Genomic DNA, 26,840 nt, shown 5'->3' with positions numbered 1-26,840 from the left:
CCTTTATCCCATACCATTACAATCCATGAGCTATTATAACCTCCTTCTGAAGTTTATACCAGGCTATTCTTTCTCTTAGAATTCCTCAGAGTTGTTAAATTCCTTGTTTTTTTTTGCAAATAAATTGTACCAACTTTAACTTTTTGCCTTACATTGTCTAAAGTATTTTAATGAATGTTAAGTAAATGTTCCAAGGAGTTTGTGTAACAGTATATAACCGTGCTGCTCAGTAAATGCCCAACACTCAGCCCAGTCTGTCAACTGCAGTGTGAGCAGCCGCCTCACAGCCAATCACTCCCTCACACAAACTCCGGCAACTTCACTGCAGCATCGCCCCGCCCACTCCGTCATACTCGGTGGGTGGGGCAACAGCGCGTCATCCCCAGCAACCGGGAGCGAGCCTGGCGCATCTTAGTTACAGGCGCGTTCCCGAGCAGAGAGGGATTGAGACTGAACGGGAGAGAGGGTAAGAGACAGCGCCGGAATAAAAGACGGAGAAGGGAGGTACAGGTGAATATGAGAGAGAGATGGGAATATGAGAAAGAATTGTAAAGGGGGGAGAGAAATGTGGGGATATGAGAGAGAAATGGGAATGGGGAAAGAAAGTTGGAAAAATTTGAGAAATGGAAAGGGGGGGGGAGTTGGGAATATGGGGGAGATGGAACGGAGGGGGGCAAATTGGGGATATGAGAGAAAGTTGGAAAATGAGACAGAAATGGGAAGGGAAAGAGAAAGTTGGAAATTTAGACATTGTAAGGGGAAAAATGAAAGAGAGAGAGATGGAAAGGGAGAGAAAGTTGGAGAAATGGGATGGGGAAGAGAAAGTTTGGGAATATGAGACAAATCGAAAGGGGGAAAGAAAGTTGGGAATATAGACGGGGGAGATACATTTAGAAAAATGAGAGAGATGGGAAGGGGGAGAAAGTTGGGGATATGAAATAGAAATGGGAAGGGGGAGAGAAAGTTATGAATAAGAGGATGAAAGTTAAAGATCAATGTTTAGTCAGAGTAGATAGTGGGGGTGGGAAAATTGGGATGGGGAGAAAGGAAGAATATCAGTAAGTACCATCTTGGGGAGGAGAATGGAAGATTGGGATAGAGATAGGATTGGGCAGAAGAAGGAAGGGAAAGAGACATGTATTAGTATGGATTAAGCCTTTATGTAAAACTGTAAACCTCAACGAGTCATGGTAACGCTACGGGACTAGTATTTACTAATGTTTTCATTTTTAGCCAGTTATTACAGGTATGGGATCTGTTATCCAGAATGCTCAGGACCTGGGGTCTTCCGGATAAGGAATCTTTCCATAATAGGGATCTTCATACCTTAAGGGTTCATTCTCACAAGCATTTTATATGATCGCTCGTGAGTGCAATCAGGCAGAATAAGCCCTAAGTCTACTAAAAATGACTTAAACATTAGTTAAACCCAATAGGGCTGTTCTGCCCCCAATAAGGGGTAATTATATCTTAGTTGGGATCAAGTACAAGTACTGTTTTATTATTACAGAGAAAAGGGAATCATTTAACCATTAAATAAACCCAATAGGGCTGTTCTGCCCCCAATAAGGGGTAATTATATCTTAGTTGGGATCAAGTACAGGTACTGTTTTATTATTACAGAGAAAAGGGAATCATTTAACCATTAAATAAACCCAATAGGGCTGTTCTGCCCCAATAAGGGGTAATTATATCTTAGTTGGGATCAAGTACAAGTACTGTTTTATTATTACAGAGAAAAGGGAATCATTTAACCATTAAATAAACCCAATAGGGCTGTTCTGCCCCCAATAAGGGGTAATTATATCTTAGTTGGGATCAAGTACAGGTACTGTTTTATTATTACAGAGAAAAGGGAATCATTTAACCATTAAATAAACCCAATAGGGCTGTTCTGCCCCAATAAGGGGTAATTATATCTTAGTTGGGATCAAGTACAGGTACTGTTTTATTATTACAGAGAAAAGGGAATCATTTAACCATTAAATAAACCCAATAGGGCTGTTCTGCCCCAATAAGGGGTAATTATATCTTAGTTGGGATCAAGTACAGGTACTGTTTTATTATTACAGAGAAAAGGGAATCATTTAACCATGAAATAAACCCAATAGGGCTGTTCTGCCCCCAATAAGGGGGTAATTATATTTTAGTTGGGATCAAGTACAGGTACTGTTTTATTATTACAGAGAAAAGGGAATCATTTAACCATTAAATAAACCCAATGGGACTGTTCTGCCCCCAATAAGGGGTAATTATATCTTAGTTGGGATCAAGTACAGGTACTGTTTTATTATTATAGAGAAAAGTGAATCATTTAACCATGAAATAAACCCAATAGGGCTGTTCTGCCCCCAATAAGGGGGTAATTAAATTTTAGTTGGGATCAAGTACAGGTACTGTTTTATTATTACAGAGAAAAGTGAATCATTTAACCATTAAATAAACCCAATAGGGCTGTTCTGCCCCAATAAGGGGTAATTATATCTTAGTTGGGATCAAGTACAGGTACTGTTTTATTATTACAGAGAAAAGGGAATCATTTAACCATTAAATAAACCCAATAGGGCTGTTCTGCCCCAATAAGGGGTAATTATATCTTAGTTGGGATCAAGTACAGGTACTGTTTTATTATTACAGAGAAAGGGGAAATATGTTTTTAAAAATTGGATTTGATTAAAATGGAGTCTGTGGAAGATGACCTTCCAGATAACGGATCCCATACCTGTACCATGAGATCATGTTAAAGAACTGAGCCCCAAAAATTTGGGCCATAATATAAATGTTGGCTGCTGTTAAATATGTTTTCCCTTTATCATTAAGATTCCCCAGCCATCTCGGAAAGATGCTGGATTTTTTGCTGGACTCCAGCAGGAGCGGCTTCCCTACTCTTCCCAAACTCACAGAGGATGGTAAGTTTTAGCTTTTGCTGTTAACCATTGGACTGTCAGTAGTATATAGAATTTGGCAGTTACCATTTATTTGTCTTCTGCTTAAACATATAAAAATGCTGATAGCATGAAGGGAAGGGGGGTTTATTAATTGTAATCATTGCTATTAAGTGACTTACATTTTGAGTTTTGAATGCTTTACTGTTTTATCCCGGCCCATCTTGATTTCAACCAATGCCAGAAGAGACCCTCTAAAATACTTTTTGGGGCCACAAATTCTACAGGGTTCAATAGATATTATTGTATGATGTTTTAGAATATTTTAGCCCCAGATATTTGAGCTTTAGAATTTAGATTATTGACCCACTTCTTGGGGCTAATAATCTAAATTCGTCAACACCATTTTGTCCTTTGTTTTATACCAGGTAGCAGTTTGAATAGAACACCTAGTATAAGTTTTTTTCACTATTTAATTATTATTATTAACATTTATTTGTTATTTATAAAGCGCCAACATATTCCGCAGCGCTATACAATAGGTGGGTTTCATACATTATACATACAGAGTAACATATAAAGCAATCAATAACCGATACAGGGGGGGAAGGGAGCCCTGCCCAAAAGAGCTTACACTCTACAAGGAATTACTGCATTTCATACATTGGGCATACAGAGTAACATATACAGCAATCAGTAACCGATACAGGAGGGGAAGGGAACCCTGCCCAAAAGAGCTTACACTCTACAAGAATTACTGCATTTCATACATTGGGCATACAGAGTAACATATAAAGCAATCAGTAACCGATACAGGAGGGGAAGGGAGCCCTGCCCAAAAGAGCTTACACTCTACAAGAATTACTGCATTTCATACATTGGACATACAGAGTAACATATAAAGCAATCAGTAACCGATACAGGAGGGGAAGGGAGCCCTGCCCAAAAGAGCTTACACTCTACAGGGAATTACTGCATTTCATACATTGGGCATACAGAGTAACATATAAAGCAATCAGTAACCGATACAGGAGGGGAAGGGAGCCCTGCCCAAAAGAGCTTACACTCTACAAGGAATTACTGCATTTCATACATTGGGCATACAGAGTAACATATAAAGCAATCAGTAACCGATACAGGGGGGGAAGGGAACCCTGCCCAAAAGAGCTTACACTCTACAAGAATTACTGCATTTCATACATTGGGCATACAGAGTAACATATAAAGCAATCAGTAACCGATACAGGAGGGGAAGGGAGCCCTGCCCAAAAGAGCTTACACTCTACAAGGAATTACTGCATTTCATACATTGGACATACAGAGTAACATATTAAGCAATCAGTAACTGATACAGGAGGGGAAGGGAGCCCTGCCCAAAAGAGCTTACACTCTACAAGGAATTACTGCATTTCATACATTGGGCATACAGAGTAACATATAAAGCAATCAGTAACCGATACAGGAGGGGAAGAGAGCCCTGCCCAAAAGAGCTTACACTCTACAACTAAATGTTTAGTAAAACATGGAATTATGAATAGTGTGTTTTATGTAAGGGGAGTATAGACACATAGCTTCTAACAGTAAACCCAATGACCTAGAGTCTTACTGTCTACAGCAAGGTGTCTTGGCCCAGTTCTTCAATTGTTATCTCTTCTCTTTTGAAAAATCAGAATTAATTTCATTTTAACACTCTAATGTCATGTAAAGGCATTGGAAATATGGTTCACCTTTCCCAGTAATGCAACGGTAGGACTGCAGCCTGGAACCATAGGTGGAGAGTAATGGGAATTTAGAGATGCTTAGTCTCCCCAAAAAGAGATCAAGTGCTGTATACTGTGTATTCATATATAATTCTAAGCAACCCATCAGATCTTTGCATTCATTTTCTAACTTGTAGAAGACTGTTCAAAAACTAATTGCTGATTGGTTGCTATTGGCAACTGCACTGCACTCACCCCATAGTGGAGCTTACAAGCTAAGGTCAGGAGCCAATTAACCTTTCTTCATGTGTGGTTCCCACTAGTGTAGGTTTCCCGGCATATCTTGGTAGATTAAAGAAGAAGGAAAGGCTAAGTCACTTGGGGGTGCCAAAATGTTAGGCACCTCCAAGTGACTTAGATCGCTTACCTTCTACCCCGGGCTGGTGCCCCTTTATGGAGAAAACAGCACCAGCCCGGGGTAGCAGCGATCGCTTCCTCCTTCCTCCCTCGCTGCGCGCGCAAGTCGGCTTTTTCACTCTACTGCGCATGCGTCGGACTTGGAGTCTCAGGGAGAGGAAGGCGGAAGGAGGAAGCGCTTCGCCCCAGGTGCCCCGGGCTGGTGCTGTTTTCTCCTAATAGGGGCACCAGCCCGGGGTACGAGGTAAGCGATTCAAGTCACTTGGGGGTGCTTAACATTTTAGCACCCCCAAGTGACTTAGCCTTTCCTTCCCCTTTAATGCACAGAATGTCTTAATGCCCTATATATATTGGTAATGGGTGAGTGCAGAGAATCTGTTGTTGGTTTACAGGCCTGGCCATTAAAAATGAATCCTGATGCCAATGTTAGTAGAAAAATTAAAGAAATAAAAGTAACGACCAATAGGATGCTTCCATTTAAGGTGGACAGTAACAGCTACCAGCTGATTGGTTGCTATAGGTGATAAGAAGTGTAGCAAACTTTGCTCCTGATATTACATAACCCCGTTAGTCTGTAAGCCCCACTGTTGCAGGGGCTGAGCACTGACTAAATGCATACCCCCCAACTGTCCCGCTTTTCGCGGGACAGTCCCGGTTTTTACAGCGCGCGTCCCGCTGTCCCGGATTGTTCAATGATTGTCCCGCATTACGGAAATGCAGAACATTCATTAAACTCTCCAGGCCAGCGGGACGCGCTGGCTGCAGCGGAGCGCTCCGGCTCCGTCTCTTCTTGGGCTCCTGCTCCTTATTCGGCTCCACGTACGGCGGCGACAGGTCCTTTTATAAGGTTGCGCCCGTGCGTACGTGTGACATCACACGTACGCACGGGCGCAACCTTATAAAAGGTCCTGTCGCCGCCGTACGAGGAGCCGAATAAGGAGCAGGAGCCGCAAGAAGTCTATGGGGGCCGCTATGTATGGGGGCATTTTCTATTGGAGGTACTCACTATGGGGGCAATTGGGGGGCTCTGTGTATGGGGGGCTACTGTGTATGGGGGGGCACTGTGTAAGGAGGGCTACTGTGTATGGGAGGGCACTGTGTATGGGGGGGCACTGTGTATGGGGGGCTCTGTGTATGGGGGGGCTCTGTGTAAGGAGGGCTACTGTGTATGGGGGGCACTGTGTATGGGGGGCTCTGTGTATGGGGGGGCTCTGTGTAAGGAGGGCTACTGTGTATGGGGGGACACTGTGTAAGGAGGGTTACTGTGTATGGGGGGGCACTGTGTAAGGAGGGCTACTGTGTATGGGGGGGCACTGTGTAAGGAGGGCTACTGTGTATGGGGGGACACTGTGTAAGGAGGGCTACTGTGTATGGGGGGACACTGTGTAAGGAGGGTTACTGTGTATGGGGGGGCACTGTGTAAGGAGGGTTACTGTGTATGGGGGGGCACTGTGTAAGGAGGGCTACTGTGTATGGAGGGCTACTGTGTATGGAGGGCTACTGTGTATGGAGGGCTACTGTGTATGGGGGCACTGTCTATGGGGGTGCTGTCTATTGGGCCATCGTGGGCACTATTTTAACTATTTTAAAAATGGGGTGTGGCAATTGGGGCGTGGCCACAAAGTGGGCATGGCCAAAAAATTTTGCCCTCTTTTGTCCCTCTTTTCATTTTTCAAATGTTGGGAGGTATGTAAATGTGTTTGTGCTGTATAAATATCCAGTAGTAACACATACAGACAAGCGGGGAGTATGTACATATTCTTTGCAGACAGTGACCTGGCAGGAACTGAACCCACAGCCTCGGAGCTGCACCCACCTGTGTGCCCAGAGCCTGGCTTAGTAGCCAAGAGAAGCCGCTTTGGCTGCATTGGCTAAAAGTACACAATATCCCTGCTCCCTTTGTTGCCAGATTGCCCTATCACATTGCGGCCTGGTAATAAAGCTCCATGCCATACTTAAACATTTAAAAGGGAGAAATGTAAAACCCTTTAATTACGTCCCTTTCCTGACATTGTATAGTAGAGAATAATTGTGTACTGCTGTATAATGGCTTTATCCACAAACAAAAGGCACTTCAGCAAGACACGGGTAAACACAAGTACCATACGCACACTGGCAACCGACCCGCTCTCTGACAATCCTCGTGCTGCTGCATTACTCTTATTAATTAGGAAGCTGTTTATTTTAATTATAAAACACTTTATTAATAAAAGACAATAAAATACACAAAAACAATAAATCACATGTAAACTGTATTTTATTAACAGTGTCACTGTGTGTTTGTTTCACAGGATCTACTGAAACTTGAGTATTATAAATAATATTGATCCATTTACTATAAGATTTAAGGATATTAGAAGTAATATGGTCTGAGGATTCTTTGATGATTTTCCAGTATCTTAATTATTTACAGTATTGTTACAGTATTCATTATAATACACAAGTCTAATATCCTTATCATTTACAGTAGGGGGTACATAATCCCTTATAATACATGAGTGATACTCAGAGTTCCCTGTATAACTCAACCTGCAGCCTTGTGCCTTTATATGGGCACAGAACCCCTCAGTGACTGCTAATATCCTTATCATTTACAGTAGGGGGTACATTACCCCTTATAATACATGAGTGATACTCAGAGTTCCCTGTATAACTCAGCCTGCAGCCTTGTGCCTTTATATGGGCACAGAACCCCTCAGTGACTGCTAATATCCTTATCATTTACAGTAGGGGGTACATTATCCCTTATAATACATGAGTGATACTCAGAGTTCCCTGTATAACTCAGCCTGCAGCCTTGTGCCTTTATATGGGCACAGAACCCCTCAGTGACTGCTAATATCCTTATCATTTACAGTAGGGGGTACATTATCCCTTATAATACATGAGTGATACTCAGAGTTCCCTGTATAACTCAGCCTGCAGCCTTGTGCCTTTATATGGGCACAGAACCCTTCAGTGACTGCTAATATCCTTATCATTTACAGTAGGGGGTACATTATCCCCCTGTATAACTCAGCCTGCAGCCTTGTGCCTTTATATGGGCACAGAACCCCTCAGTGACTGCTAATATCCTTATCATTTACAGTAGGGGGTACATTATCCCTTATAATACATGAGTGATACTCAGAGTTCCCTGTATAACTCAGCCTGCAGCCTTGTGCCTTTATATGGGCACAGAACCCCTCAGTGACTGCTAATATCCTTATCATTTACAGTAGGGGGTACATTATCCCGTATAATACATGAATGATACTCAGAGTTCCCTGTATAACTCAGCCTGCAGCCTTGTGCCTTTATATGGGCACAGAACCCCTCAGTGACTGCTAATATCCTTATCATTTACAGTAGGGGGTACATTATCCCTTATAATACATGAGTGATACTCAGAGTTCCCTGTATAACTCAGCCTGCAGCCTTGTGCCTTTATATGGGCACAGAACCCCTCAGTGACTGCTAATATCCTTATCATTTACAGTTGGGGGTACATTATCCCCATTTAACAGTGAATTTCAGAAACCACTGGGGTCCCTGCAAGTCGAAGCTGTAATTTGTTGAGCCGAGCAATACACTGGATTAATTATATCTGTTTATATATTTCAGAGGTCTGTTCCATATGGGCGAGAGTCTCCGAATTCATTGCACATCAGATGGCTCTGCAGAAGGTAAGGAATCCATTTTTCCCCCCAGCTCCGATCAGCATGTGAAGAATTCCCAATCAGATATTGAATATAATTTTGTTTTTGGGGCTATCCACAAGCCAGTAAGCTGCATCCTATGTCAGGGGGGGATAATTCAGTAGCCACTTTATAGCCACCTACAAACTGACTCATGGCAGATACTGTGATTTTTATTTGTTTAGGGAGTCCAAATCCCTGGGCTTGGAACATTTACTCTGTCGAGGCACACGCTGAATGTGGGTAACAACAAATCCATTGTCCTTCAGCGGCCGGTGTTTCTTTTCTCTGAAAAGGTCGCTCAGCTTCATGGTCTCAGTTACAACAAAATCTTCACAACTGGTAAGTACTGAGATTGTATGATGTGTACCCGAGTGTGTTGGTGCCCAGGCTAATGTGTGAGTGCAGTGTTACTCTGACAGGGCCACTGTGGGGAGCCCACATTTTCCTGGGGCCCTCATACTGCAATATACTCCCCACAATATAGCCCCACCCTGTGGCTGTCAGTGCCGCTTACCAGGGACTACTTTCAGACAGGAAATTTGTGCCAAACAGGTCAGACTGGGGGGTGCAGGACCCACCCCCCAAGGTGCCCCCATCTGGCACACCTACCAGCAGGGGCCCCGCCGTGCCCTCCTAACCAACCGCTGAACGCACTGAAATACGTCAGGGGAGGACACCGACAGCCGGGGCAGCGGTAAGAGGGATCGGGTCTGTGCCGCCGGGCCCACTGAGTTTTTTCATATACCGGCGGCCCAGTCATATCATTTGGTAATTCAGTGTTTCTCAGTGTTACCTGCCAAGGTCTGTCTGTCACCACTCGGTGTGCTTACAGGCAGACTGGGGCAGTGGCAGTCAAAAACCAAATGTTCCATTACCCTTAGGTGAGAGGGGGAGTATTTAAAGGACATGTAAAACCTGCAACAGTGAGCAGCCTCTTTAAATACCTGTCACTCTGGTTGTAAGTCTTAATAGTAAGGCAGCAGCATCCCCTTAATCACTTCCTTAGAAATTTGCTTTGGCTATTGGCTAACTGAGCATGCTCAGTTCTTAACAAACTCAGGTTACTAAACACACCCTCCAGTCTAGCAGCCAATGAAGAGATGGCAATGCTGGTTTCCATAGAAACTCTGCTCTAGCAGTGAACTGGAAATGTCACTGAAGAATGTGATATGTAAAATGGGGGAAAATGTAATGGTGCTGGCGAATAGAGGGGCTATATTCAAAACAAATGGTTTGGTTTGGGTTGGGGAGATGTGCCCAATTTATATTCATGGTAGGAAAATGTAAGGTTTGCATATCCTTTATGCACATGGATTTACAATATACTTAAGTGGAAGTGGTTCATGGAAGATTGCAGTAGTCTTGGTGGGATAGATAAGGGCATGGATGAATATTTCAGCATTTGAATGATGAAGGGACAGATATTAGCAATATTACCCAGGAAAAAGCAACAGGTTTTGCCTCTGTGATGTTGATGTAGTTAGGGGAGGCTAGGGTAGGGTCAAATTCTAACCCCAGGCAACATGCTGAGTCAAAATGGCATACCATTATATTAATAGTAAAGAGAGAACTAGGGCCAAGATTAGGTGGGAAGATGATCCGGTCACTTATTATGGTTCAGATTAAGATGCTGTTCATTTATCCAGGAGGCAGGACTGGATCTAGGACAGAGAGCTGGGTCTAAAATTCAGGGGCTAGTGGAGGGGTGGATATCTGCAGTAGTGATTGGCTGTCTCTTTCTGGTGATGTCACCAGCCTGTCTCAAACACACCCACCCCTGTATGTGACATATATGCTTATAAACTGGTAAGCATGATGATTCTTCTATTCATATATACAATGCAAATATACAGAGGAAATTGTGTGCCCACACTAAGCCCAATCCTATATTTCTAACCTTTTCTTTATTTTCCAGGCGATATCCCTGTGGTGCCACTGAACTACATGACGCTGGCGTTTGGCAGCTCCTTTAGCAGAGACATCATCGAGGGCTGTGTGAGAGACACCCTCAGTGCTTTCTCACGCTCCATTGCTACCAAGCAGAACGTGGAGTTTGATTTCAAAGGAATAGGGGCGCTTGTTATCAGAGACCTCAAGGCCAAAATGAAGTTTTATAAGGATTTTATTAATTCCATGGATGGAACTGGAAACCTTGTCAAATCCCTTGCAAATGTAAGTGCGTGTGTGTCATTTATTCATAGTTTAGAATATTTACTTTGTTCCTGGATGAATCTTTAACACTCAGCATGTTGGAATCATGGGAGTTGTAACTGCAACACTAAACACATACACCATCATTTAGACTGCCCACTGGGGCAGTCTAAATTGTCTAACTAAAGGGATAATGTAATCAAATTATTATTATTATAATTATTATTATCCAACATTTCAGTAGATGTAGAGTATTTCAGAGATAGGCCAAGTGGTCCTTACACGTGTCTTCTGGATCCTTGTTTCCCACTATGATGTTGTGGAGGAAGTTTTCAGGAGAAAGAAATAGGGCTGTCTGATGTTCTTCTGATTAGGAACTTTGGATCAGGGCTCTCATTTATTCATGAGTTCCGAAATCTTACCCTGACATTTAGGCTGAGCTTTCAGAAGGAGCCAGCGCTACACATTAGAACTGCTTTCAGCTAACCTATTGTTTCTCCTACTCCCATGTAACTGCAGGAGTCCCAAGCCGGACTTGGATTTCTTACTATTGAGTGCTATTCTGATACCTACTGGGAGCTGCTATCTTGCTCCCTTCCCATTGTTCTGCTGATCGGCTGGTGGTGGTAAGGGGGTAGATATCACTCCAACTTGCAGCGCAGCAGTAAAGTGTGACTGAAGTTTATCAGAGCACAGGTCACATGGCTGTGGCACCCTGGGAAATGAAGAATATGGCTAGCCCCATGGGAATAACAGATTACAATGCAGGATTCTGCTGGAGAAGCTCTATTAACTGATGGGTTTTTAAAAATACATGTTTCCCTTGACAGTGTTCCTTTAAGTTTTATTATTTTTTCATTTTGCAGCTTACCTCCCTAAACCTTACTAATTTTGCCCACCTAAAGATTCTAGAAGGCTGTAAACTCAAACCAAAAGCAGGGGATTTTGATGCTTCATAGTTTTGTTATAATTCTAGAATTTAATCATCTGGTTATTGTGTTTGTCACTGCTGAACAGAGACCCGGCACATGTGATTCGGTCATGTCAGAAAGAGACAGTCCTGTTCATCGGCCAAGGACCTTCCTCTTCCCACGGTGGGTTGTAGGTTTATTGCAAAACATTACATTGGCTTATTCTGAAACACTTGACTTACTATTTAGTGGATTAAACCCCACTCTAGGATACAGATTACAAACACTGGCCCCTGCCCGTGTTTATAATCTGTATTCTACAGTGGGGTTTAATCCACTAAATAGCAAGTCACTTCTAATAGTGTTCACTTCTTATTTTATTTTCTTTGTGTGCACAAAATCTTTTGTGTTCTTTTGAAAACCATGGGTGCACTTTTAAAAACTGTGCACTGAGAGAATCTGATGGTTCAAAATAAGTACTAAAGTATGTCTTTTCACATTAACTTCTTGTCCACTGGCTTCAAAATGTACGTGTCTGCATGGAACTTAAGGTGGCCAAACATGGTACGATCTGCTCGTTTGACAAGGTCGCCAAATGGGCAGATCTTTTCCAGATCTTCTCCTGATATGCCCATCCTAGGGCCAAACGATCAATTAAAACGGCGGGTATATGGGCTGTCGGACCAAGGACTGCATGAAAGATGCGATGTGGCTCCCGATCCGACGGGAAAATCAAACATGCCCAATCAAGATTTGACTGATTTTAGGCCAGATATTGGTCGGGTAGGCCTGTCGGAGGTGCCCATACACGGGCAGAGAAAGTGCCAATTCTGTCTGAAGGACCAAATCAGCAGCTGAAATCTGCCCGTGTATGGCCACCTTTCTCAGGTCGGCTGCCAGGTGGGGACAGGGAGGTTGTAGGTTCTTACCAGGTCCCCCAGTGATGGCGGTGCTGAAGGCTGCAATCCTCTCTTCTATACTAAACACAAAAGGGTAGCTAAAAATGTAATAATAATCAGTCATAAGTCATTATTTCAAAACACAAAAAACCCAAGGGGTCATATACGACCTCCAGAGCAGTGTGCAGTCTTTATTCCTTGTACCCGCAATGCAGCATTTCCCCCCCAGTTTCCAGTGTAATTGCACCAGTGAGGTTGCAATGCACCTTATTGCTTTTATAGTTATAGTACCTGAATAATAACTAGTAAAGCTCATTTGCCTTTGGGTATGGATCCATTATCCAGGAAGCTTCAGATTATCGGAACACCATATCCCATAGACTACATTTTAATATAAAAAATTTGAATTTTTTAAAATGATTTCCTTCTTCTCCATAATAATAAAACAGTAACTTATTGGTGGCAAAACAATCCTTTCAGCAAACTTAAGGTATGGTAATCCAAATTATTGAAAGATCAATTATCCGGAAGACCCAAGGTCCCAGGCATTCTGGAAAATAGATCCTATGTCTGTGTACTGAGTTGTTCAACAGCTTATTCATTAACTGGAGAATGGTTCTGTCTTTGTTAGAATTGAAGGAAAGGGGGAAGGCAATGCCGCAACGATGGAAGCAATTGCAGAGGAGAAGGGAGAACCAGAATGCTTGGGACCCAGCCCAAAAGAACCAGTGGATAAAGAACAGGAGGGAGAAGATGACAATACTAGCAGAAGAGGTTTGCAACATATATGTAACATACATGTACATTGTTTAAGTCTGGCTTAACTAAATGCCATTTATGTGCAGAATAAAATGTCGTAACTCTCAGAATTCTTAAAAATTCCAGCAGATTTGTGGTACTGATACATCATTTTTATAAGGGATTTCTGTCTGGACAAGTTGAATGTATTTCTTTTTACTTCATCTTGCTCAAATAGAGAGAAATGGGCCACAGCTGTCAGTAAGAATTGCAGTTTTTGTTGTAACAGAATACCTGTTAGAAACGTGAGACTGGCAGCAGGGACAGTTGTGTGATGATAATATGATTGCGGGAGGGAAGTGAAGTTCAGAGTGCGGTCACTGGATCTGTTAGAGCTGGGAAGGACTGAATAGGGCACAGACGAGGCATAGCCATACAGTAGATGTACTGGGGGTGAGTTTGTGTATCTTGCATAAACTGGATTGGACACATACCGGTATACAGAGTAGAGTGGAGTTACATGCTCAGACTCGGTCAGACTGTTTGGGCAGTTTTGGTCATACTGCCCGACTATCAAGGCATGTATTGCAAGTTGCAATTGGCATTCCTAATGGGCAAAGGATTATCTGTCCAGATGGAAAATTACTATTGGCTGGTTGATAGGAATTAAAAATCAAGACACAACTCACACACCTGAGCTGGATGTCCTAGCAGCAAAATCAGGTGAAATGAATGTCTCTGGATTTAATGATTAAAACTGCCTTAGTAATGAATAAGTCATAGCCCTGTTGCCTTTTTTCATAGTTCATTATTTTGTGTCCACAGTTTCACTGTGCCAGCTTCCAGAAATGGTTGCTATAGCTGTGCTACATTAGTTACATTCATTAGTACATTAATTACTACATAAGTACATTAGTAATTACAAATTTGTGCCGAATGCCTTGCAGAAGAGTGGCTGGCGATAGGGACTCTTTATATCTGCAATACAATCACCTGGGCCCTTGGTTTTGCATGGGGCAGCCTGGCACCCCGTCATGGTAGGCATAAGCTTAGTGTGACAGATATTGTTGCCTCTTAGGCTAATGCTAGACATGGCGTTTTTACGCTGCATATTTTCTCCGCCTAAAAACGCCGCACAACCCGCACAGCCCCTGACTATGGCGTTTTTCAGCCTAGTACTGGTGACGTAGCAAATCCCGTTTCCCATGGTGCTAATAGTGCGAAATAGTAAAAACGCTGCGTATTTCCGCTAGGTCTGGCAGCTGCCTTTGTGTATACATAGGATAGGTTGCTGTGCAAATAACGGCGTATTTCGCCAAACGCATGAAAAGTCAGTGGTAACGTGTTTTCTAGTGTATTTACGCATAGTGTGTTTTCCATCGAGACTGTTTAAGTTATTTCTATGGATGATGATATCGTGCGTTTTTCAGCCGCTGAGAGAATTAAAAAATACGCAGCGTAAAAAGGCCTCATCTGGCATCAGCCTTACATTAATAATGACATAATGTTGCTACATAGCCCAGTATGTTTGGGTAAGGGCTCATAAGTCTTAAATAACAGATATTAATATCAACATTAATATCAATTGGAGCGAATCTAAATGAGTTATAAATAATATCCTCACTTATATATAATATGAGGTTTTTATTATTCACTATATATATATACTTTTTGGTCAGTAGCACCCATTTTTTAAATTTGGTATCAGAGTGCAGGCACACACTTGGACTTTATATATATATATATTCCTTTTAATACACAGATGTTTCATCCCCTAAGCGCCTAGTCAACAGACCGTGTATTGTGCCTGCTAAAGTGACTGGCATCAGTTTGGATATGGAGAGAATGATGAAACCAAAAACTGCTCCAGAAAGGTGAGTGTGGGAAGTAGGGCTGATTAGTAGAAAGGGCATTAGAGAGGCCCCTTGTGTATAATTTGTAATGTATTTCAGTATTTCCAACAGGAATTTCCAACCTGCATGGTATCCTTCCAGCTGAATGCTATTGGGTCAGTGTTGGGAGGCCTGCATCCCAAATATATGTAATTATTCCCTTGCCCTTTGGATGGGAGCCTTCTCTTTCCTATGACACCAAAGATAATGTCCTGGTTAGCCTAGACCAGGGATCCCCAACCTGTTTTACTTGTGAGCCACAGTCAGATGTAAAAAGTGTTGGGGAGCCACACAAGCATGAAAAAAGTTCTTTGGGGGTGCCAAATAAGGGCTGTGATTGGCTATTTGGTAGCCCCATTTGGGCTGCTGGCCTGCAGGAGGCTCTGCCTGGAGTAAAACTGTGTCTCTGGGCTTCCAAAACTTGTCTCCAAACCAATATGTTGCTCCTGAGCCCCTGTTTGGGGTCACTGATAGACTGTTGCACAGGGTACAATGCAGTTTGACTGGAAGTATGATTCTTAAAAGGCCATACATCTCTCAGAACCAGTCCTCAGGTTGAACTTGTGGGATACAAATTTTTGTCCCCTGAGCCACCCTGAGACGGCTCCTGCAATGTTCCCCCTGCACATACCTTTACAGTGCTGGAGGGGGCCCTGGGGAGGCCACATTGCTAGTGTAGAGAGTGCAGTTTGAAAAAATGGAAATTGGCTCTTAAAGTTACCTGAGACAATTATCAGCAAATGATCAGCATTGTCTTTTCTAATGGCCTCAACAAGTAGCTGCTACTAGTAGCCCCATGTGTCTGCACTCTTAAGGTGGCCATACACGGGCCGATTGTAGCTGCCAATATAGGTCCCTTGGACTGATTCGGCAGCTTATCAGCCCGTGTAGGTGCAGCAACGACGGGCCTGCCCGACCGACATCTGGCCTGAAATTGGCCAGATATCAATCGGGCAGGCTAAAATATTCAGCATTGGCTCGTTGATGCGGTCCCTAAACTGATTGTGCCCTTAACAGTCGTTATAATTTGATGGGCCAAACGTCCGAATTAGCCTAAATTCCCCCGATATTGCCCACCCGTAGGTGTGTATGGACACCTTTAGAAATAATTAATTAGCCTTGTTCACGCCTGCAGAGTAATGTTATATAAAAATATTTAGCAAAATAGGATCCAGAGAAAAGAACAAAATGTACTCATCTGTTTAATGTGATCTTTGTGCAACGATCGCAGCTTATTAAGAGCAGCCTCCCATCTTCCTTCGTCTGTAATTTATAAACAATTAATAAGTAAGGACAAAATGTTCTCCTAATGGGCTTAAATGTTTCAGCGGCCTGTCTGAGCTTTATTCAAAAGTATCAGTTGGCAGTGAGATGCTGAAAAGTGTATAAAGAGAATTCAGTCACAGGAGATTAAACATGCAGGCGGGTTTTGTATCAGCTCATAGAGGGAGTCCTGTTACTCAGTGAAAAGGATCCTCATCCGTATAACCCAAGTATGTACATTAAGTACACATACTCATTAACCATTTCCATACTGAGGGCCCAGAGCAGTGCCTCAACCAGAAGGGGAATTACAGGTGAGATTTGGAGAGAATGCCTCCTTGCTCCCCTAGATCCCCTTCAAAGCCTTTCAACTACAGTTGGATAATGGATAACAGCAATGTGTCCATATCCCTGTATTCTTGCTTTCTGCCAAGTGGGGTCCCTAGGTATGTGGTTGGGTGGTACTATTAGAAGCAGTAATGATTAGGATTATCTGTGTGACTTTTAATATTTATGCTCACAGTTTTTTTTTTTCTTGCTTGACTTTTTTTCATTCAGGCTGGGCTCATCACTTTCTGCCAGTTTCCCAAAGGCAGATTATGAAGGAGGCAACAACCAAACAAATTTGCTGGGAATAAGAGTTCCTACGCCTGGGACACCATGCCAAGATCACTGCCGAGCTGGGCAGGTACAGTCATTTGATACCAATTATCAGGGCAGTTATAAAGTAGCAATACAATAAAAGTAGGGCATGGAAAATACAAATACATACAAAGCTAACGAGTATAAGAAGTGAAGAGATACAATGATTGTGTTTTGGACGTTAACTTGCCTTGAAGGGACACGTGCAAACAGGTATCAATAGTTTGAAGGGCAATGACCATGTTAATCTGCGTGGCACCCAAAGCTGTACCAATTGACATTCTCTATTGGATTTGTACAGCTTTAGGTACATGATTCTAAAGGTCTGTTTCTTACAATGTGCTACATTGTACTCAACACCACTCAGTACTGGTTTCTTGCACTTCTGTATGTATGACTCTTACCCAACTCCCTGTTAGGTTTTAAAATAACAGTGTAAAAACTGTCCCATAATATTTAAATAACAAACCTCAAAAGCTAAAGCACAGAGGGCAAACAATAGCAGCCCTTGTAGCCACAAAGTCATCTACTTATTGAGTTGATCCTAGTACCTGGAGAGGTGACTGTCCCAGTGTTCTGCAGAAAGGCTTATAGCAGGGATCCCCAACCTTTTATACCGATGAGCCACATTCAATTGGAAAAAGTGTTGGGGAGCAACACAAGCATGACGAAAGGTTCCTGGGGTGCCAATAAGAGCTATAATTGGCTACTTAATAGCCCCTATGTGGACTGGCAGCCTATAGAAGGCTCTGTTTAGCATTATACTTGGTTTTTATTCAACCAAAACTTGCCCCCAAGTCAGGAATTAAAAAATAACCACCTGGTTTGGGGGCACTGAGAGCAACACCCAAGGGGTTGGGGAGCAACATGTTACCCCTGAGTCACTGGTTGGGGATCACTGGCTGATAGAGACTGTATCCATTTGTGTTTCTGTAGGAGCTCTGCTACCTGTGTATGCAACGGGCCCAAAAGAACATCCCTGTGTACTTTACAGAAGAGAGGAGGCTGAAAGAGCAGGAGGATGAGCGAATTCTGCAGGAGTACCAGCATATGAAAGATCAGGAAGCTCTGGTCAAATCACAGGTATTCTTCAAAGTTTAGATTTAACTTTTTTCATCCAGCCATTAAGTGTTGGTTTGCTTTATTTTCTGCCACCATTTCCATTTATGTCAAGGTAATTGAGTACAAAATGGGACACATAGAAATGATCCCTAATTTATATGGATATAGAGATTTTGACTTCATAATTCAACCAATTTTAGGTCTCCCTGTATGTGTATGTATGAGTCGGAAGAAGGTTACACGGTGATGCCTCCATGCACTTGTTGTTCCACCAAAGATGTGACCAAATTCACAACAAAATCCGAAAAATCACAACAAAATCCCTCATTTTCATATTGAAAAATTGTTATTGTTGAACACAAAAAAAAGAGTTGTACTCAGTTATCCAAACTCAAAGGTTTGGATTTGGTTTGGCCTAATACCAATAACTAAAGGCTGATCTGTGAAATAGAAATGAAAACCACCGTACATTCCTGGAGACGGACATGTAAGGGAGAGCAAATAACATTCCACTAGCAGTGAAATGAGAGGCTCTGTAACACAAGTAGCTGAATGAAAGAGGTCAGGTTGGGTTTCTATAGCCGTTACAGCAACATAATCATCTAGAATGCCATAAACTAGACCAATGAGCCATGGATAAAGAGCAGGTACAGTGCAGAGCACAGCTCATTTATAGGTATATATAGATTTTATATATAGATTTTTTCCCCTCTGCAGCAAATTAGAGAGGCTTCGGATGGGGTTTTTGCCTTCCTCTGGGTCAACTAGCAGTTAGGCAGGTTATATATAGGCATTATGGTTGAACGTGATGGACGTATGTCTTTTTTCAACCTAACTTACTATGTTACTATATCTTACAAAGACAAATAGTTGGAAAATTGCTTTTGAGTGCAAGGTTAATATATCATTGTTGTGCGGCTAAGAGAATTATGTTTTTGGTTCCATCAACTGGTACGATTTTTATTAAATGATTGTGTTTTATCCATAATCCACATATTGTACTGTACTAAAGAATATACAGTCACGTAGTGCACATCAGGGCAAAAAATGCTACCTGCATAAATGACACAATAAGCTTATATTTGTGTATTCTACTAATGACTCTCCGTGCCCCTGGCACAGTTATAATTAAGCATTAAGATGTGCGTAAAACATTGCAGCTCAAATATTAAAGATGATTACCATTTAGATTATTGCATTATCATCATGTTTCACTCTTTCTCTCCCAGCTGGCTTCCCTTGCTAACAGGAAACAGTACGAGAAAGATGCCGCCTACAACATGGGAGTAGGGGAAGCTGTGAGAAATGAAAAGAATAAAAGAAACATGGATTTCTATGTAAGAACGTTCGACTGCACTTCCATTTCCAGTAGTTGCTGCCAGTGGCATAAGAAGAAGTTACAGAGCCCCACAGCATTTCAGGGCCCCATAAACTTTGGGCCTAACTGGGCCCCCATACCTTCAGGCCCCCCCAGCAGCTCCAAAGTCCTTTTGTTACATCCCTGGCTACTTTTTCATTCCTGAGCTATAAAATAAGGCAGATTTAATCAGTTATTTAGACAGATTGTCTATGTTATTCCTTAATGGATGTTACAGCCAAGTTCAGTTTGCTTGTCCGAATTAACTTCTAATGCCAATGGACACAGTTCAATGCATTCTCTATAGTTTAGATGTAGTCCATACATAGATATGAGCAACACCTTATATAAACTGGTTGTGCCCAAATACATTTATATTTATATACATTATGTTTTGTATTAGCTGAGGTAAAAATAATCTACTTGCCATAGTCAATGTAAATTTAAATGATTTAGTCACATGTTATAACATATAAAATGATGCAGCGGGGAGCTGGGGTCAGAAGCAGCCAGAGGATGGAGTGAACCGCACGTAGCTGGGGGGGAGAAGGAGGATGCTGGGGAGGAGCTGGGGAATGGAGCTGGAGGATGGTGGTTGGGAGCTGTAGGATGCTGGGAGGGAGCTGGGTAGTGGAGCTGGAGGATGCTGGGGGGGGGGGCTTGCTGGGGTGGGGAGCTGCAGGATGCTGGGAGCTGGAGAATGCTGGGTGGGATGCTGGGGGGAGCTGAGATGACCCATGATTTGTGACACTGGCCTGGCCCATCGGTAAGTCAATGTGGCCCCTGAGCCAAAAAATTTGCCCACCCCTAATCTATGGTATAACAGAATGCGTTATGGCAACAGAAACCTAGATATGAGGAGCACTATTTTTTTTTTTAGAAAAGGAACATCAAGCCCTCCGGACTGTAGAGATCTGCTGTAAAAACGGACTTTATTTCTTCATTATGAAAAGCAATATGCCTTTGTTTATCCTATGCCTATGTTAATCTTGAACGAGATGCCGCTTATGTGATTTATTCTTTGTATTGGGAGTGATAGACTTGGGGTTTCTACACCCGGGTCTCAACTTTTCACGGGGTATATAACTAATTTAATCTAATTAATTAACTGATTTATTTTACGTTGCAGTTGTGCACGAGCGGTTGTTCGTTGACTTTACTACTTAATTTATAATTATTTATTTTTTCACTGGTACTTGTTTTTACGCCGACTTTTTCCTTTTGAGCGTTTCTTTTTGTAATAGTTTTGTACACTATTTATTGTAGACACTTTCAGGCATATTTAGGCTCACGAGCGGTAAAGTTATTTTACATAATGTTATTTACTGGATACTTTATATTTCTCTTTTCATCGGTTTCTCAATCTTTTTATTTTCAGAAATCCTACTTTTTTCAGAAAAGGCCTCTGACCCCCCCGGCGTATCTCAAGCAAGACCAATGCTACCAGTCCTTAACAAAGCAAATAGCAGAGAAAAAATCCAAAGAGTTGACGTTGAAACAGGACAAAGATCTGCTGGATAGACTGGAACAAATGCAGCTTTCAGAGGAGTAAGGGCCCCCGGCGCTTCCATAATAACAATTCCCTTCTCACTGACATAGATATTCTTATTCTTATTACATCATAACACTGACTTTGCATTCTAATTAAAATTTTGCCATAAAAGTATTTGCCCAATGCTTTAACATTACCCATCTGATCCCCCATGTTCAAGTTAAACCTAAACCCCAAATTCCTTTTTTATTAACATATCAATTCCATTATAAAGGTATTATCAAAATGCCAGCTTTTATTCACACTTTGCCTGCCCTGCCTCTATGCCGGGGAGACAATTACTTTCACTTTCCATTCAGCACTTTCTAGATGTTGTTGCATTGCTCACTTTCCCCTCCCTCCCAACCATCTAATTGTGTAGTCAGTGTGTGGGCATATTTTATTAGGTCCCCTTTTCTGGCACATACACAAGAATTTGAGCTGATACAAAGCTTGTCTGTATAACTGTGCCCACAAAATGGTGCCTACCTGCTTGCTTATTTTATACCTTTTATACCCTGGTAGTTTTGTATTCTGTATTTGATGTACTGTACTTACTGCAACAGCCCTATAACAGTAATGATCCAAGCCTGTCCCCATCTTGGATCTGGTTAGGCCCTCTTTTGTGTGTCAGTGGCACTGCACATGCTCATTGGGCTCTGGGCTGCTAAGTTGATAATAAAGCCCCTGTGTTGATTCAGTCAGATCACAGATGAGTTAACAAGAAGGAACTTTGCCATTGAATTATTGATGGTGAGGTTCAACCCTGTAAGACTGCACTGACCTAAAGGAACGATGGCGGAGTTATAGCATCCCTTTAACAGTCATTCCTGCCACATTTAATGTTTGTCTGATAATGATTCCATCATTGAAACTCTCATTGTCCTTTCTTACAGGCTAACTGCTCAGAGGGCTAAATTTCTGAAAGAGAAGAATGAACAAGTACAGTGCTATAAATCCGCCTTGGATACTCAGGTATTAATACTACTTTATATCACCGGTCTTAAAGGGATTCTATCATGATTTTTATGGTTTACTATTTACTCTACCATTACCATTACTCTACTAATTCCCTCTGCCATTTAAAGTTTTATTCTTGAACCAATAAATGTATTTGTAGCTGTAATATTGGTGTGTAGGCGCCATCTCAGTGCCTTGTGCCTGAGTCTGAGCTTTCAGCCAGCGCTACACATTAGAACTGCTTTCAGCTAACCTATTGTTTCTCCTACTCCCATGTAACTGGAGGAGTCCCAAGCCGGACTTGGATTTCTTACTATTGAGTGCTATTCTGATACCTACTGGGAGCTGCTATCTTGCTCCCTTCCCATTGTTCTGCTGATCGGCTGCTGGGGGTGAGGGGGGGGGATATCACTCCAACTTGCAGCACAGCAGTAAAGTGTAAATTTATCAGAGCACAGGTCACTTGGCTATGGCACACTGGGAAATAAAGAATATGGCAACAATGATTACAATGCAGGATTCTGCTGGAGAAGCTCTATTAACTGATGGGTTTTGAAAGAAACATGTTTTCCCATGACAGTATCCCTTTATTTAGTAATTAGAAAAAAAGTATATTGTTTTATTTCCCATAGTTCATCAATTTTTCAGCTCTCTACTAAGGGGATTGCCCGCCAGTAGAGGACTGAATGCTGCAAATATGTGCAATAAGGCAGGATATGTCTATATATATATATATATCACTGTAAAATTCTCTCTTTGGAGGACTGAATTGGAGTCTCTAAGTAACCAAGGGTGAAGGGCAGTTATAGCTTCTGAGATTCTGGGTGGCTGCCAGTTAATCTGAATTCTCTTTACAGTTTTATAACTATAACAACACTTTTCTCTGTACAGATTACAACACAAGGGAAAATGAAGCCGGCTTTTTTGCTGTCCTCTGAACCCGACGTAACAGAACCGGTTTTCGGTAGGAACGACATGACGAACGAAAAACTGGTTGAGAAGAGAAAGAGAGCCCTGGAGGTGTCCAAGCAGCAGCTGCAAGCTTCAGTGGAGAGGAAACGCTTGGCCGTACTGAACGAACTGCTGCAGCAGAGGCAGGAAGGAGACATGCTGGCCAAGTCAAAGCAACAGTACGCTAAGCCCCATTACACTATCTGCTCGATTAATATGGGCTCTCTAGTATTAGCTAAAGGTGGTCTGTCATGGGCACATAGGATTGGACAGGGCCGCCATCAGAAATCACGGGGCCCCTCACAACAAAAATTTCTGTGCCCCCCCTCCTCCCATGCCCTGCCCCCCAATGGCCCCTCCCATCAGTACAAAGGACACACAGACATGGGTAGCCAGGGACCCCCTAAAACATTGGTAGCCAGCATCCTCTAGTCACCCCTCCCATCAAATTACCCGCTGACCACCAATGACAGGGCCCGTAATTCTTTAAAGGGGGCCCGAGCTAAAAAACGGCAAGGCACACCAGGACCAAATAAAATATTAGTACAGTTTTATTGTGTAAGCTTGATGTGGTTCAGGCTTAGGGGCTCAAACATGCTTGGGGCTAGGTTGGCCAATATTAGGATCACATGATCATCTCATAGGGGAAATGTGTTTTGCAGAATGGTATCTGACAAAGCAGACCAGTATAACAAGATGTACCGTATACAGAAGGCATTACAGGAGGAGTGGGCAAAGTGTGCGGAGCTGAAACAGCACAAGGACAACGAGGAGGAGAAGTTCATCCAGTAAGTAGTTCAGAAGTTAGATCCAGAGTTACCTGCTTTAAGTAAATCAGACACCTATATGTGACCACTAGGGGGTGCATTCTTTATAAACAGTAATGGCACCACTTTCATCAGTACTGATGTACATATTATGTGCACACAAACAACTATTTTCTCTAACATCTCCTTGGGAGACACAGGAACAATAGGTATAAAGGCAGGACACTAGAAAAAAAGAGAGCTCCTCCCTCTCAGTTATACCCCCAGCACAGCTGGCTTGGAGCCATCTTTTCTAGTGTCCTCAGGAGGTTGGGATCTTTCTCCATTATCTAGAAATGCTTTGATCCTGGCTTCTCTGGACACGGGGATGCTACCACACAGCCTACGCTGATAAGGCTGCAAGCCAAGGCTTCCCGCTCTGTGGGACCTTTCCACTCCAGGGTCATAAGTCGCCCCTAAATCACTGACCATCTAGCACTACCCTAACTATCATATGGGCACATAGCTAGCTGGATGTAATGGGGGTGCGGGGATCCCATCTTACCCCTTCAGCCATTGCCAGCCTTCATCTTCCCTTTTTGGGGGCAGCCATCTTGGAGGTAGGGGGGTAGATTGCTCTTCTCCCTCCTCAGACAAACAACCGCTTCTTTTTAATTCTGAATACAGATACCTTGGCTAAGGGTAACACTGACAGCTTACACCCCCGGGACACAGCTGCTATTAAATATCTATACTGAGCGATTAACAGCAGGTCATAAGGACCCTCTTTGTGCACGTTACCTCAACAGATTCCTGCTCACAAACCAGGCATCTCTACCTCTGGTAATACTGTGCCTTCCCTGACCATCACACAGGCAGACAGGGAAACTCCCAGCCCAATTCCATCTGGCTCTGGGACAGGTCTACAGACGGCTCCTGACTGGGCCTTACAGCTCTCTGAAGTTACCCCCAAACTTGCTGTACCCCTCTGCAAGCTACTGGATAGGTTAGATGAGCCCAAAACTAAACGAAGGGCACAGTGGTCAACCACTGGATCTCTTTCGCTTAACCCTTCGGCCAATCAGCAATTAGATTTCAACAGTTAGAAAACCAAAGCAAAGCATCTGGTTGGCTGCTATGATTTTACTCCATTTTGTACAAAGCATGAAATAAGTGTTGCCGGACTCTAAACACGGAGCAGGGCACAGTGGAGCTAATATTCAGTTTTACTGACTCCTTATTTCCACTGCAGAGCCGGAAGCCACCTGCTCCTCGACCAGTTCGACAAATATCGCCGATGTTTCCAGTGTAAGAGACGCCCATCAAACCGCGGGCAATCCAATATATGGAGCGAGTCTCGATATATCCCAGGAGCGAGGTTATTCATATGAAAATCAGCCCTAAGAATGTGCTAAATGTGATGTTGTGTTGCTTTGGGATGCGCTGAACTGTAACAATTGCTGGAGGTTATTTCCAAATTTAATTTTTTTCTTAACACTTGCCAAACGAGCAAATGCAATACGAAGAGCAGAATAATCTTCTGCCTATGGTGCTCCGAAGCCAACTGTTCTCTGACATTGTTATCCACATATCTTTCCTTCTTTTCCCTGCCCAAATAATGTAACATCTACCATTGCCATGGGCACGGGGGCTCACAGGGGTCTTTAAATCCTGCTGTTTAATTGGTGGTTTCTCCTAATTCAGAGGGGGAAGTATTAAAATAATTGTATAATGACAGGTAGTTGGAAGCTGTAATACTAGGGGCCTTAGAGACACCTCTAGAGACCTTCAGTAGGGAAAACGGAACAGGGGACATGAAGGTTTAAAGGGGCCTTGATTAGTGTAGGGTCGTGTTTGTATCAGAATAGCCCCCCATGTACCACTGAAGGAACCAGAGCTATTACAAATGCTCTTGGAACTTCAAGGGGATCTAAATTCATTCGCTGCTGTATTCTTAATCTCAGCCAATCACAGGTTGGACTAAGGTCGCCTTGTGATTGGCCAATAGCACCTGTATGCCTGTACACAATTTCCAGTTTAATTCATACTGCAAATAATAAGCCACAATTAAAATGAAAACTTGAAAAAGCGCAACCTTTCTACCTCTCACCCTTTAGATCGATTCGGCAGCTTATCTGCCCGTGTATAGGGACAAACGAATTCAGCCAGATCTCAATCCGGCAGGTTTAATTTTTCTGTCGGATCAGGGACTGTATTGGCTCGTTGATGCGGCCCCCGAACCGATGGCACCTATACCCGCCGTTCTAATTTGATCTTTGAATTAGCCCGATATCATATCGGGAGAAGATCCACTTGCTTGGCGACCAGCGAGCTGATCTTACCGTGTATTGCCAGCTTAACTCCTGGATATGGTTTATTGCAATGGGAATAGAACCCCCGATTAGCAGTTCTGAATGTGCATTGCCTTTTAAAATAAAAGTTTGTCCGATGCCCTTAAAAAATCCTTCTCACTTTATTACTGCAGAAGCACCAGGATCATAAGGAATCTCATTCTTAGATTGGCAGCAATTTCTGTTATCTCTCAGGGGTCTGGAGATTGTCCAAATGCGGTAAATAACTGCCAGTCACAGAAGGGGCATGATGCTGGCAAATAGCACCACGGGCCAGTCTCTCTGTAGGCCTGTATGGGACAGGCATTTTCAAAGCCAAAACACAATGACAAATATGTCAAAACACAGAACAAAGTCAACCATGATGGTTATAGAAAGTGCTACAATAGCCGGAGGAGACTTTGAGAATAATTGGGTAAGACAAGGCAAAAACAAGAATGATCAAATGTAGACAGGGATATAATACAATGTAAGCTCCCTGCAGATATATTCAACTTAAAGAACCCTATGAGGAAACAGTAATGCCAAATAATAATTATATTCTTTCTGTATGTAAGAAGTGATGATTGCTACAGTCTGATTTTGGGTTCGACTGAAGAGATAGAACCCTCTCTGCACATCAACATCAGATAAATCCTTCGTACAAGATATTACGCTCACCATAATGGCTCTTGGGGCAACAGAAGTTTCCTCCCATTGGCTTT

At 42.7% G+C, this 26,840-nt stretch overlaps 1 protein-coding gene across 3 annotated transcripts; it reads left to right on the top strand.

Moving 5' to 3' along the window:
* The first annotated feature begins 390 nt into the window (after positions 1-390).
* On the top strand, positions 391-26,247 carry ccdc81 (coiled-coil domain containing 81). 3 transcript variants are annotated; one of them, NM_001126915.1, is given in 16 exon segments: positions 391-466; positions 2,821-2,909; positions 8,606-8,667; positions 8,865-9,021; positions 10,598-10,854; positions 11,851-11,927; positions 13,275-13,417; positions 15,144-15,255; positions 17,095-17,224; positions 18,115-18,261; positions 19,470-19,577; positions 20,976-21,145; positions 22,025-22,103; positions 22,980-23,218; positions 23,702-23,827; positions 25,038-26,247. In NM_001126915.1, coding segments are annotated over 15 exon segments (2,013 nt in total). In that variant the 5' UTR covers positions 391-466; positions 2,821-2,842; the 3' UTR covers positions 25,177-26,247.
* Positions 26,248-26,840: the final 593 nt, after the last annotated feature.

This window comes from Xenopus tropicalis, chromosome 2 (assembly GCF_000004195.4).
Source record: "Xenopus tropicalis strain Nigerian chromosome 2, UCB_Xtro_10.0, whole genome shotgun sequence".
NCBI lineage: Eukaryota > Metazoa > Chordata > Amphibia > Anura > Pipidae > Xenopus > Xenopus tropicalis.
The sequence above is the reverse complement of the archived record's forward strand: the minus strand, read 5'-3'. Positions and strand labels throughout refer to the sequence as shown.

What these genes read in the sequence shown, in the direction of transcription:
- ccdc81 (XM_012956484.3), top strand. Translation starts at nt 2,843, where the DNA reads ATGCTGGATTTTTTGCTGGACTCCAGCAGGAGCGGCTTCCCTACTCTT. An exon ending in CAACAAAATCTTCACAACTG is followed by an intron (nt 9,022 to 10,597) that starts GTAAGTACTGAG and finishes TTTATTTTCCAG; the next exon opens with GCGATATCCCTGTGGTGCCA. An exon ending in AAAGAAACATGGATTTCTAT is followed by an intron (nt 19,578 to 20,975) that starts GTAAGAACGTTC and finishes TTTTATTTTCAG; the next exon opens with AAATCCTACTTTTTTCAGAA.